Below are 13,652 nucleotides of genomic sequence, written 5' to 3'. Positions count from 1 at the left end.
CCTCTGTTATTGCTATTTGAGACCTTTGGGTTTTTGTGTTAGATCTTTTTCTAGAAGTTGCATCACCTTTAGCCATCATTTGGAAATCACTGTTTATCATCTAACTAAAGTGATATGTGGTTTTCTCTTGGGGGAGATTTTTTCCCCCAGGGTACAGTAAGCAATGCCATGTTTGGCTCTCAACCTGGGCAAGGGTTGGTAGAGAAGAGGTAACCTGAGAAATATAATGTAATGCACAGGACAGACCCATCACAATGAATAATCTGACCAAGAATTTCAGTAGTGCTGGGATTGAGAAACCTTGAGGTAATGAATATCTGCATTTTTAGTGTTTATAGTTTTGTCCAGATTGTTTTACCAAGATTTTATAACACGACACATTTCTGCCAGCAAAATTCTGCGTCTGCTACCTGTTTAAAATTTCCAACCCCTCAAGATGTGACAGCTTATTAAGATTCCTTCCCAAACCCTTTAAGATTGAAGGGTTTGAGAGAGATTTTTTGTTGTTGTCTTAAACTATTACTGGGTTTGAGTGAAGATGCACACATCTGATCACCATTTGATTTGTTTATTATTGTTTACCCAAGTTTTCTACAGTCATCTCCATTTCAAATGATTTTTGCAGATTGTTTCTTCATTGACTTTTAAAAGGATATTTCTGGTCATAAAATTTTTAAATTTTATTAGCAATATGCATCTGTCTGTCTTCTTCTGTTTCTTGCTTTGGTTAAGATGGTTTACCTATATGTAGATTTTGCATGTAGTTTCCTACATATTCATGTAGCAAGTATTGTTTCCTTTTATACTGAGGTCTTTAAACATATTTCTTTATAGGATGTGAGACAATGGATAAAGTTCAATGCCTTCCAGGTAGATAGACATTTATGCCAGCTTTTATTCAACATTCCAGCCTTTCCCAAATAAATTGATATACAGTCTTGTCATATACTAAGTGTCCATATATACTATGACTTATTTCCTAATTCATACTATAAATAATGAATATTTGCTATGTGCCAGATCATTCTGCAACATTATATATTATTTAATTTTATGTCTAGGTCTTGCCAATTATATAATTAATCCATTTTGATATGATTACATTATTGTTAGTTTATATCTTATTTCATTTAATTTTTGTTCCATCCAATTTTGTTTAATACAGTAGTTTTGAAACAATAAATTTAGCATGGCTTTATTCCCTGACATTCTTTTTATTTCATAACTTCCCATTGCTGTAATTTTTTCTGTATAATGCACATGTATTCACATACCTCTGTGATGGAACTAACTGCTGAGCATCTATGTGCACAGAGGGACATAAAACCCAGTGGAAATCAACAAGGAGAGAGTGAGGAAAAGAGGAAGGGAAAAAACCTACACAATGGGTACAATGAACACTATTTGGGTGATGGGTACACCTATAACCAGGACTCTAGCATTACAAAAGTAATCCATGTAACCTAACACATTTGTACCACCTTAATATTTTGAATTTAAAAAAATTAAAAAAAGTAATTGAAGCAGGTGAAAGTCTGGCTCATTTGGATCTTTCACTATAATGGTGAACACAATGCAATGCAATAAATGTGTGTATGATGTAATGCCCTCAGGGATGAATCATACACAGGAGTTTATTCTGGGCAGAAGGAGAGAATGAATTATCATGGTGTGCGCGGGATTTTATAGAGTGTGGCCTAGGGATGCCTTTGCATGTGAGATGAAGACCAGAACCAGGACTAGAGCGAGACCATTGGATTTGTCAAAAAAAGAGATCAAAATATAAAGATCAAGAATAACGAAAACAACAAAAAATGTCACACAAGAAATATGAGAAAAGGGCTGCCTCATCTGCTATCAGACCATATAAAATACAAAAACCAACTGACCAGCCTGAGCAATATAGTGAGAGCCCCATCTCTACAAAAAATTTTAAGAAATTAGTCAGATATAGTGACATGCACCTGCACTCCCAGCTACTCAGGAGACTGAAGCAGGAGGATCCCTTGAGCCCAGGAGTTTGAGGTTGCAGTGAGCTATAATGATGCCAGTGCATTCTAACCTGGGTGAAAAGGTGAGACCCTGAATAATAATAAAAAATTGGTCCAATAAACTTAAAATACACACACACATAGCCCAGCAAGTCCTCTACTGTTTCATATAAAAATGCCTAAACTTAGTGGTTCTTTGTATATTTCCTTTTTTGAATTATTTGATTATACCATTTACTCATTTTTTTCCATTGGTTTTTCTATCTGTAAGTGTCTTGACACAGAAAAAAACATTATTATGTTTGTCACTTAGTAGACTTATCCTTGTATTTTATTATTTTTGCTGAGCATCAAGGGGATACTGAGGAGTTGGGAAGTCTCCAAAACTAAGGAAGTTTATTTTCCTTACTGTCTCTCAGGGATCACCTCAGCTTATTAGATCTTTTCCCCCACTCAGGTCAAATTACTTCTTCTTTCTCTGTTCATTGGACAGGTTTTTTTTTTTTTTTTTAATCACAAGGCAGAAATTGGCCATACCATATTGGAGTCTTTAGGGTTACATGTGTATGGGAGATTTCCAAATTGGAATTCCTGGGTATCATTTCTGTATTTTATCTAGGAAACATAATTTGATATTGACCACTTGCCTGGTAACAATTTCTGGATATGGATATGGAGCCCAGTGTGACCAAGGTGGGAAGAACATAGGCAAAACACGGCCTCAGGAGGGCAGGGTGTGCTGCTTCTGTGTATGTGTTCTGTGTGTGTGTGTGCGCGCACACACTTGTGTGTGAATACCCTTAGGGTGAGAGCCGGTTTCAGAGAATGGTCACTTTGGGTCACTATATTCCAAAAGGTAACTCCTAAAGGCCAGAACTCAAGGCTACAGCAGGGAATATACAGGGGATGCATTTCAATCCATGGGACACATTTGCAACTAAATTAATGAAGAGCAAATGCAACAACATCTGGACAGAGGGACTCCTTGTGTCAGCATGTTTCAGCAGCGACAAGGCCACCTCCGTCCTCAACCACCTCTGACACCTTCTCTCATCACTCTCCTCTTGCTCATTCCCCTGCCACACTGGCTTCCTTGTTGGTCCTGAACATCTGAAAGAAGCACATTCCTAAGGGTCTGCCATTGGTCGTTTCTTCTGCCTCACACACACGACTTCCTTCTGCAGGGAACATGGCGCCTCCTGCCCTGCCTTCATTGTGGTCTCTGCTCAGCTGTGACCTTGTCTGCTGGTCTTCCCTGATTGCCCAGTGAAAAATACCACCCCATTCGCACTTTCCTTTTTACCTCCTTTCTTGTTCTTCCGAGGATTCATCACCATCTCACAATAGTATGTGGTATTTTTTAAATTTGCTTTTATCATTCTCTGTCACTCTATTGTAGGGACTTTTGTTTTCTAGCACCGTTAACTCACTGTCTAGATAGATAATGCCTGGAACATGTCAAAATTCTCTTCAGATTCTCCAAAGGCATGAAAGATTTTCTAATTACGACTTTTGAATACATGCCCTCAGGGAAAGGCTGAGAGTGGGACAGGAGTCCCTATTCTGAGATGGTCAAGGGATCCCCTAACAGGGACAAGACTCACACACAAATTATTGAAATTAACTTCTTGTGAATGGAGGTTACCAGAGGGTGAGGCAGTTGGGGTGGGCTATTTGGGAGATGTTGGTCAAAGGATATAATATCACAGTTATAAAGAAAGAATTAAATTAAAAATTAAATTAAAAACATGTACAACATGGTGACTATAGTTGATGATGTATTTTATTGTTGAAAAATGCTAAGTGGATAATGGTTCTCACCACAAAAATGGTGACTAAGGGAATTAATGCACATGTGAATTGACTAGATTTAGCTTTTCCATAACGTATGTATACTTCTAGCCATCACATTGTACACAATAAATACATACAACTTTATTTTTCAAGTTAAAAATGAACTTTTAAACGTAGAAATTACCTTCTTTACTGTAGACCATAAATGAGAGCATTTCTGTCATGTTTGCAATGCATAACTGTCACGTTCTCTTTCTCTTTCTTTTTTGTCAGTCACATCAACCACATGGATCTAGGGAATGACACACGCATTTCAGAATTTCTTCTGCTGGGATTTTCAGAGGACCCAGAACTGCAGCCCGTCCTCTTTGGGCTGTTCCTGTCCATGTACCTGATCACTGTGCTTGGGAACCTGCTCATCATCCTGGCCTCAGTCTCAGACTCCCACCTGCACAGCCCCATGTACTTCTTCCTCTCCAACCTGTCCTTTGCAGACATCTGTTTTGTGTCCACCACTGTCCCAGAGATGCTGAATGTGCAGACATGGAGCAAAGTCATATCTTACACAGGCTGCATCACCCAGATGGACTTTTTCTTGCTCTTTGTAGGACTGGACAACTTCCTCCTGACCGTGATGGCCTATGACCGGTTTGTGGCCATCTGTCACCCCCTGCGCTATGCAGTCATCATGAACCCCAGGCTCTGTGCATTTCTTGTTCTGGTGTCCTGGATCCTGAGTGTCCTGAATTCCTTGTCACAAAGCTTAATGGTGTTGCGGCTAACCTTCTGTACAGACTTGGAAATCCCCCACTTTTTCTGTGAACTTAATCAGATAATCCACCTTGCCTGTTCGGACACCTTTCTTAATGACGTGGTGATGTATTTGGCAGTGATGCTGCTGGGTGGGGGATGCCTTACTGGGATCCTTTACTCTTACTCTAAGATAGTTTCCTCCGTACGTGCAATCTCCTCGGCTCAGGGGAAGTGTAAAGCATTTTCCACCTGTGCATCTCACCTCTTGGTCGTCTCCTTATTTTATTGTACATGCCTAGGGGTGTACTTGAGTTCTGCTACACACAACTCACACTCCAGCGCAACAGCCTCGGTGATGTACACGGTGGTCACTCCCATGCTGAACCCCTTCATCTACAGCCTGAGGAATAAAGACATAAAGAGGGCTCTGAAACGACTTTTCAGAAGGATGCAATGAAAGGGCCATTTTTCAAAGTTGTGCCATTGATTTCAGAGCTCTAAGCCTCAGAGCCAGAAATTGCAATTCAATAACCAGATCACTGAAGTAGACTTTGCTCCTTCTATTTATTTTTCTGGAGTTTCAATTTCTTTGATCTCAACTTCTTTTTGAATTCATGCCATTCCTTCATAAAGCTTTCTGCTCTCTCATATCCAACTCTTTTGTCCTCTGTCATTTTCCTACTTTCCTGATGTTATTCACAAACTACAGTCAGAAACAACTTGGGCGTTCCTATTTGTCTCATGTACTGGTGAGTTGTACTAGTCCTATGAAATCAACCACGCTTGGCAACTATAAGGGCATTAATACAACTTGAATGTAGATGAATAAAAGACCACGGTTTTCTACTTTGGACTCCGTCGTTCCTTTTGCTGTCACCACCTTAGCTTCTCCTCCTGATGATGTAAACTTTGACATAGAAGTGAGTTTCATAGGTGATGATGGCATTTTATTTTCCCCAATGGGATCCTGTGCTCTTTTCATCTCAGTTTCCACAGTGTCTTCCATATTCCCTGCAAAGAGTAGGAAGTCAAATATTGCTCATCAAGTGTGTGTTCCAAGTGTGCTCTACGCAGAAAGACAGGTTTGCGTGAATCAATCGACTTTAGAATGCCGTAGAGTCAGAGATGGCCTTAAAGAGGGCAGAGTAAGATTTTCAGGCACACGTTGAATGACTGTGGAAGATCTGTTGTGATGATGTTCATCTACTCATAGAAGTTTGGAAACTCGGTGTCCATCGTGACAACATTTTTTTCATGGCAGTGAAAGATTTGGTGTCGTGGTCTATATTATTTTATTGTATCATCTTGCTGTTTCTGCTTAAAATATCCCAGTGCTACATACAGGTAGGACTCCTACCATTTCCTAACACGTCTCCCCCTTTAAAGAACTTTGTCACAAGCACTGAACTGTAGGAAAATGCACAATATGTGTATTTACCTCATCTTCAGCTGCCTTATTCCTTTTACTGTAAACTGTCTTCAGTCTTCATGGTCAAAAATGACTCATGCAAGAGCTTGAATGTCTGCTTTGAACTTCAACTTTTTAGATATTCTTGAGTAGAATATAGAAATAGTAGAAGAGCTTAAAAGAATCTAAAATTCCTGATGTGACTATCTGGAGCCAGCACGAGGACAACAGGTATAATAACCCGAGCACAACAGAGCTTAGACTGTTAGGCTCTCAAGCACTTTGATGCCTGCACAGTGACCTAGGACGAGGTTTCTCCTCAAAATCACAACTCCCTGTGTCCCAGGAGGAGAGCAACGCTAGACTCACTTCCTGACCCAAGATACTTTCTAATGTCACGGTGAGCTTAGTATGTGGGTAACTACTACACAGTCACAGTAGCTGCTGTCCATGAACAGCTGTGTATTCCACGTAACTTCCACTAAGCTGTAAAATATTACTTATCTCAAGAATGGAAAACAAACACCACAAGTACTCACCACTAATTTGGTACTAATCGATCAACACATGTGCACATATGGAAGTAACATTGATTGGGGATCAGGCAGGCGGGAGTGGGAGGATGGGATGGGTAAATTCACACCTAGTGCAGTACGTGCTGTCTGAGGAATGGGCATGCCTGTGGCTTTGACTCAGGTGGTGCAAAGGCAACTTATGTGACCAAAGCATTTGTAACCCCATAATATTTTGAAATAAAAAAATTAATTAAAAATATTACTTAATTTCCACATAAACTCCATAAAGAAGGTGGAATTCCTAAAAGTTTCACTGGCTCCCCTGGGGAGAGCACTCAAGAGGCACATGTAAAATTGTTTATGCAAAAGCTGAGCTACCAGTCCAAGGAAGGGTTCATCCTCCTAAAGTCAGACGGGAGGTGTGTGGTAGGCTTCTTGGTGGAAAAGGCCTCCAAATAATTATACCTCACTCTCTCACTGGACCACATGCTGCCTTGATACTCAGAGAGTGGTCCACAGAACAGGGAGAGCAGCGTTAACATCAACAGGGAAATAGTTGCAAATGCAGAGTGACTTGACCTGTGCTGATGGCCCCAAATAAGAATCCGCACTTGAACAAGACCCTCAGCTGAATCATATACATATTGGAGTTGAAGAAGTCCTGGACTAAAATACTCTCCCAACCTCCCAAGTATTAACAATTCTGTAAAATATTTTTTTGGGTTGTGGGCTTGCCTGTCCATTGTAGGATGTTGAACAGCATGCTTAAATTCATTAGTTGCAGTAGCACATCCCCAGCTGTGAAAATCAAAATTTCACCAGACATTGCCAAGTGGCTCCTGCAGGCACAGTCATCCCCTGGGAGAACCACTGACCTATAGAACTGGAATCATTTTGGTGGTGATCCACCGAACCTCATCCTTGACTCAACTTGTAACTTTGGGCAGGTCACTTCAAGCGCTGAGCCCAAATCCCAATAGTATGACCTCATAGAATGGAAATGTATTAAAATAAGACACATTAAATGTGGCATTAAATGAGACAAACCATACAAGATTCCAACTTCAGTCCATAGTTCATGAAAAGGTCTAAATATATCTCATGTAATTGCAAAATATTTCAAGTGGGAAGGACTGAAAGACAACTCCTTACTTATTTTATAAGCATAGACTTCCTAATTGCTTCGTTAAAAGTCCTGAAGCCAGGACTGTAGTACGGACCCATGGTTTTATAGCAAGTGAACACGCTCTTCTTCCCTGTAGGAGAGGGAATAGCAATTTTCTGCAGATGTCAACAGCTGTGTCCCCAAGCCAAGTCAATACTTTGAAGATCCAAGTGACCAAGTACAGACTAGTAAAGAGTAGTAAGACCTAGTTCCTCAGTCTTTGACTTTGGAGGAAGTTTTCCTCAAAATTTGGGTCAAGATGCTAATGAGGTTAGACCTCCCAAGGGCACAGAGCTGAAAGAGAAGGAGTAATATACTGGATTCACCTGAATTCTCACCTGGTGTCTTGGGAACAGAATCAGCAGGAAAATTTTTCTTTCTTTTTAGAACAGTGACACACAGAGAAACCAGGTGCTCAGGTGTTGGAATAACAAGAGGGAAATATGCCTAATTGGCAGATATAAGGAGCGGTAAATTCAGTGTATGTCACCTGCTGTTGTCCTTAAGAATGTACAGCCTAGGTATGGATGGAATATGGTTCAATCTTTTGCAGTCCTCCTTCTGGTTAGGGGACTAATGCTTCACTCCTCCCTTCTGTCTTGTCTGGGGATGAAGTTTTGGTCTCCATCCCCAACAGTCCAGGATAGAATTCAGACTTCCACATGGACACCTTCCTCTCAGAGACCCCACACAGGTGAGTCTGAGAGCCAAGTCAGTCCTGCAGCCAAAGTTCAGAAAGAATGAAAACAGAGGACGTTTACCCAGAGACCACCTGAAAGCCAAACCAGCCTAGCGCAAGTGAAGAGATTGATGCATTTCTTTTCTTGGTTGATGAATTAATTTATAATTAATTTATTTGATATGTTAAAAAGATAAATGTCAGCCGGGCATGGTGGCGCACGCCTGTTATCCTAGTGGGAGGCCGAGGCAGGAGGATTGCTTGAGCTCAGGAGTTCAAGACCAGCCTGAGCAAGAGTAAGACCCCTGTTTCTACAAATAATAGAAAGAAATTTGGCTGGGCAACTAAAAATATATATAAAAAAATTAGCCGGGCGTAGTGGCACATGCCTGTAGTCTCAGCTACATAGGAGGCTGAAGCAGGAGGATCTCTGGAGCCCAAGAGCTTGAGGTTGTTGTGAGCTAGAATGATGCGACAGCACTCTACTAGGCAACAGAGCAAGACTCTGTCTCAAAAAAAAAAAAAAATGCCTGCCAGACTCAGCAATGCCGGGATCATTGTTGACAATTAAGTAATAAGTGTGGAAGTCCACTTGGATGAAACTGAATAAGGAATGCAAGACATAAAGTGGTTCCAATAAAATTAGAATATGTTCATGGGCTTTTGCAGTTAAAGAAACTGAGGCTCAAATGGTACATAAGCAATATATGTAAATCAAAACATTTGTACCCCCATAATATTCTGAAATAAAATTTAAAAAATCAAAATTAAAAAAAAGAAGTAGAAGGTAGACTATTAGTTGTGGGGTGTTATGGGATGAATTGAAGGGTTTTTAAAAAAAATTTAAGGTAAGTGTATTTTAGCATGCTCTGTATTCATTAGAAAGATCCACACCAGTGGATTGCTTGCAAATATTACCTTGCAATGGTCGTTCACGTGATGTGCATTTCACAGTATCTTCTCTCATGCTGGATATTCAAATGAAAAAAATTATTTTTATGGGTCAAAATGGGAATACTAAGGAGGCCCTTACTTGCAATTATTTCATGAATAGTGTCTGCTGTTCTGTTAACCTTTTACTTTCTTTTTTGAAAATTGTGCACATTTTTAAATTTTTATTTATTTTATTTTTTATTCTTATTTCAGCATATTGTGGGGGTACAAAAGTTTAGGTTATATATAGTGCCCTTGTCCCCTCTCCCCCTGTCAGAGCTTCAAATGTGTCCAACCCCTAGACAGTGCGCATCGCACTCATTACATATGCATACACCCATCCCCTCCCCCACCCACATATGTCCAACACCCGATCAATGTCATTCCTAAATGTGCTCTTAGGTGATGATCAGTGAAACCAATTTGATGGTGAGTACATGCAGTGCTTATTTTTCCATTCTTGGGATACTTCACTTAGTAGAATGGGTTCCAGTTCTATCCAGGAAAATACAAGAGGTGCTATATCACCATTGTTTCTTATAGGTAAGTAGTACTCCATGGTATACATATACCACATTTTATTAATCCACTCATGGATTGATGGGCACTTGGGTTGTTTCCACATCTTTGCAATTGTGAATTGTGCTAGTATAAACATTTGGGTGCAGATATCTGTGTTATAGAATGTCTTTTGTTCTTTTGGGTAGATGCCCAATAATGGGATTGCTGGATCAAATGGTAGGTCTACTTGTATCTGTTTAAAGTATCTCCATATTGCTTTCCACAGAGGTTGCACTAGTTTGCAGTCCTACCAGCAGTGTAGGAGTGTTCTTGTCTCTCCGCATCCATGCCAACATTTGTTGTTATGGGACTTTTTGATAAAGGCCATTCTCACTGGAGTTAAGTGATATCTCATTGTGGTTTTGATTTGCATTTCCCTGATGATTAGAGATGTTGAGCATTTTTTTCATATGTTTCTTGGCCATTCTTCTGTCTTCTTTTGAAAAATTTCTGTTCATGTCCTTTGCCCACTTTTTGGTAGGGTTATTCTATTTTTTCTTACTGATTTTCCTGAGTTCTAAATAGATTCTTGTTATCAGTCCTTTATCGGATGTGTAGCATGTGAAATTTTTTTCCCATTCTGTAGGTTGTCTGTTTGCTTGCGTGACTGTTTCTTTGGCTGTGCAGAAGCTTTTTAATTTAGTCAGGTCCCATTTATTTATTTTTGTTGTTGCTGTGATTGCCTTAGGGGTCTTCTTCATAAATTCTTTGCCTAGGCCAATGTCTATAAGAGTCTTTCCCATACTTTCTTCTAGAATTCTAATAGTTTCACTCCTAAGGTTTAAGTCTGTTATCCACTGTGATTTGCTTTTTGTGAGAAGTGAAAGCTGTGGGTCCTGTTTCAGTCTTCTACATGTGGCTATCAAGTTTTCCCAGCACCGTTTATTGAATAAGTATTCTTTTCCCCAGAGTATGTTTTTGTCTGCTTTGTCAAAGATTAGATGGCCATATGAGGATGGTTTTATATCTGGATTCTTGATTCTGTTCCACTGGTCTGTGTCCCTGTTCTTGTGCCAATACGAAGGTGTTTTCATAACCACAGCCTTGTAGTACAGTTTGAAGTCTGGTAAATCAATACCTTCTATTTTGTTCTTATTGCTTAAAATTGCTTTTGCTAAACAGGGTCTCCTCTGGTTCCATACAAAGTGTAAAATTATTTTTTCTATATCTGTGAAAAATGATGTTGGTAATTTAATAGGGATTGCATTGAATCTGTAGATCACTTTGGGTGGTACAGACATTTTAATAATGTTCGTTCTTCTGATCCGTAAGCATGGTAATGTTTTCCACTTGTTTACATGCTCTGCGATTTCCTTCCTCAGTGTTTCATAGTTCTCCTCATAGAGGTCTTTTACCTCCTTAGTGAAATGTATTCCTAGGTACTTTATTTTCTTTGTTGCTATTATGAAGGGTATTGAGTCTTTGATTTGGTTCTCAGTTTGACTGTTATTGGCATATATGAATGCCTCTGATTTGTATGTATTGATTTTGTATCGTGAGGCTCTACTGAATTCATTTATTGGTTCCAGGAGTCTCTTGGTTGAATCCTTGGGGTTTTCTAGATATAATATCATATCATCTGCAAAGAGTGAGAGTTTGATCTCTTCTGTCCCCATTGGGACACCCTTGATTCTGCTTTCTTGCCTGATTGCTCTCACAAGGACTTCCAGCACTATGTGGAATGGCAGTGGGGACAGTGGGCAACCTTGTCTGGTTCCAGTTCTAAGTGAAACCACAATTTTTTTGATGTAGAATATTTTTCCATATCATCACTAGAAATAAATCACCTTTATACATGTTTCCATCTTTTCTTTCTTCTTTCAGCTTATTATGGGGGTATAAAAGTTTAGGTTATGTGTATTGCCCATGCCCCACCCGCCCCGAGTCAGAGCTTCAAGCGTGTCCATTCCCCAGACAGTGCACATCACACTCATTATGTAGATATACACCCATCCTCTCTCCCCACACCCCACATCTGCCCGACATCCAATTGGTGTTATTCCCATATGTGCACTTAACTGGTGATCAGGGAAACCAATTTGCTGGTGAGTACATGTGGTGCTTATTTTTCCATTCTTGGGATACTTCACTTAGTAGAATGGGTTCCAACTCTTTCCAGGAGAACATAAGAGATTCTATATCACCATTATTTCTTATAGCTGAGTAGTACTACATGGTATACATATACCACATTTTATTAATCCACTCATGTATCAATGGGCATTTGATTGTTTCCATATCTTTTTGATTGTGAATTGTGCTGGTATAAACATTTGGGTGCAGATGTCTTTGTAATAGAATGTCTTTTGTTCTTTTGGGTAGATGCCCAATAATGGGATTTCTGGATCAAATGGTAGGTCTTCCTGTATCTGTTTAAGGTATCTCCATATTGCTTTCCACAGAGGTTGCACTAGTTTACAGTCCCACCAGCAGTGTATGAGTGTTCCTGTCTCTCTGCATCCACATCAACATGTATTATTTTTGGACTTTTTTTTATAAAGGCTATTCTTACTGGAGTTAAGTGACATCTCATTGTGGTTTTGATTTGCATTTCCCTGATGATTAGAGATGTCGGGCATTTTTCCATATGTGGTTATTAAAACTGCACAGTATTGGCACTAGGGCAGGGACACAGACCAGTGGAACACAACAGAAAATCCAGACATAAAACTATCCTCATATAACCATCTAATCTTTGACAAAGCAGACAAAAACATACTCTGGGGAAAAGAATCCTAATTCAATAAATGGTGCTGGGAAAACTGGATAGCCACCTGTAGAAGACTGAAACAGGACCCACAGCTTTCACCTCTCACAAAAATCAAATCATGGTGGATAACAGACTTAAACCTTAGGAGTGAAACTATTAGAATTCTGGGAAAGACTCTTATAGACATTGGCCTAGGCAAAGAATTTATGAGGAAGACCCCAAAGGCAATCACAGCAACAACAAAAATGGGGACTTGATTAATGGGACCTGATTAAATTAAAAAGCTTCTGCACATCCAAAGAAACAGTCAAGAGAGCAAAGAGACAACCTACAGAATGGGAAAAAAATTTTGCATGCTACACATCCAATAAAGGACTGATAACAAGAATCTATTTAGAACTCAGAAAAATCAGCATGTTTCCATGTTATTACAAATCTCTTTCTCCTTCTTGCTACCTTTTTGCCTTTTGTGATTAGTCGATTTTTATTTTTGAATTTAATGTTTTAATTTCATTCTTGAGTGACAAATAATAAATAAATGTTTACAAAATTAAATGAGCTCTTGTAACATAATGGAATATTATTGAATATAATATTACCTAACAAAATAGAACAGAATGGTATGCTATGAAATTAAATGTATCAGAATGAAATGTTAGGGAATGGAATGTCACTTAATGGTATTTCATGGAATAAAATGTCACCATATAGAATGTTACGGAATATTACGTCAGGGAAGGGAATGCTCCATAATGGAATGGAGTGGCATGGGACAGAATGGAATGTCACAGAATGTAATGGCATTGAATGAAATGGCACAGGATGGAATTTTAGAGAATGGAATGTCACATTATGGTATGTGACACATTGTAATGTCACAGAATGGAATGTTACAAAATTAAATGTCACAGAATGGAATGTTACAGAATGTAATGAATTTGAATCGAATGGAATGGAGGGTTTATGGAATAAAATATTATAGAATGCAATGTTAGCAATTGGAATGCTACACAACAGAAAAAAATGAAATGGAATGTTACGAATTAAAATGTTACACAATATGGAGGAAGATGGCGGAGTGGTGGTGACTGCCTGGATTTATGCTCCCGGAGAGGAAGGCATGAATCCGGACCTACCACAACG

General features: G+C 39.3%; 1 protein-coding gene across 1 annotated transcript; it reads left to right on the top strand.

The window, feature by feature from the left end:
* The first annotated feature begins 2,663 nt into the window (after window positions 1–2,663).
* On the top strand, window positions 2,664–4,995 carry LOC138380039 (olfactory receptor 7A10-like). Its single transcript, XM_069464903.1, has 2 exons — window positions 2,664–2,673; window positions 4,082–4,995. The coding sequence occupies exons 1-2, from the start codon at window positions 2,664–2,666 to the stop codon at window positions 4,993–4,995; spliced, it is 924 nt and encodes a 307-aa protein (XP_069321004.1).
* The last annotated feature ends 8,657 nt before the right edge of the window (window positions 4,996–13,652 follow it).

Source organism: Eulemur rufifrons, unplaced genomic scaffold, assembly GCF_041146395.1.
Source record: "Eulemur rufifrons isolate Redbay unplaced genomic scaffold, OSU_ERuf_1 scaffold_260, whole genome shotgun sequence".
NCBI lineage: Eukaryota > Metazoa > Chordata > Mammalia > Primates > Lemuridae > Eulemur > Eulemur rufifrons.
The sequence above is the reverse complement of the archived record's forward strand: the minus strand, read 5'-3'. Positions and strand labels throughout refer to the sequence as shown.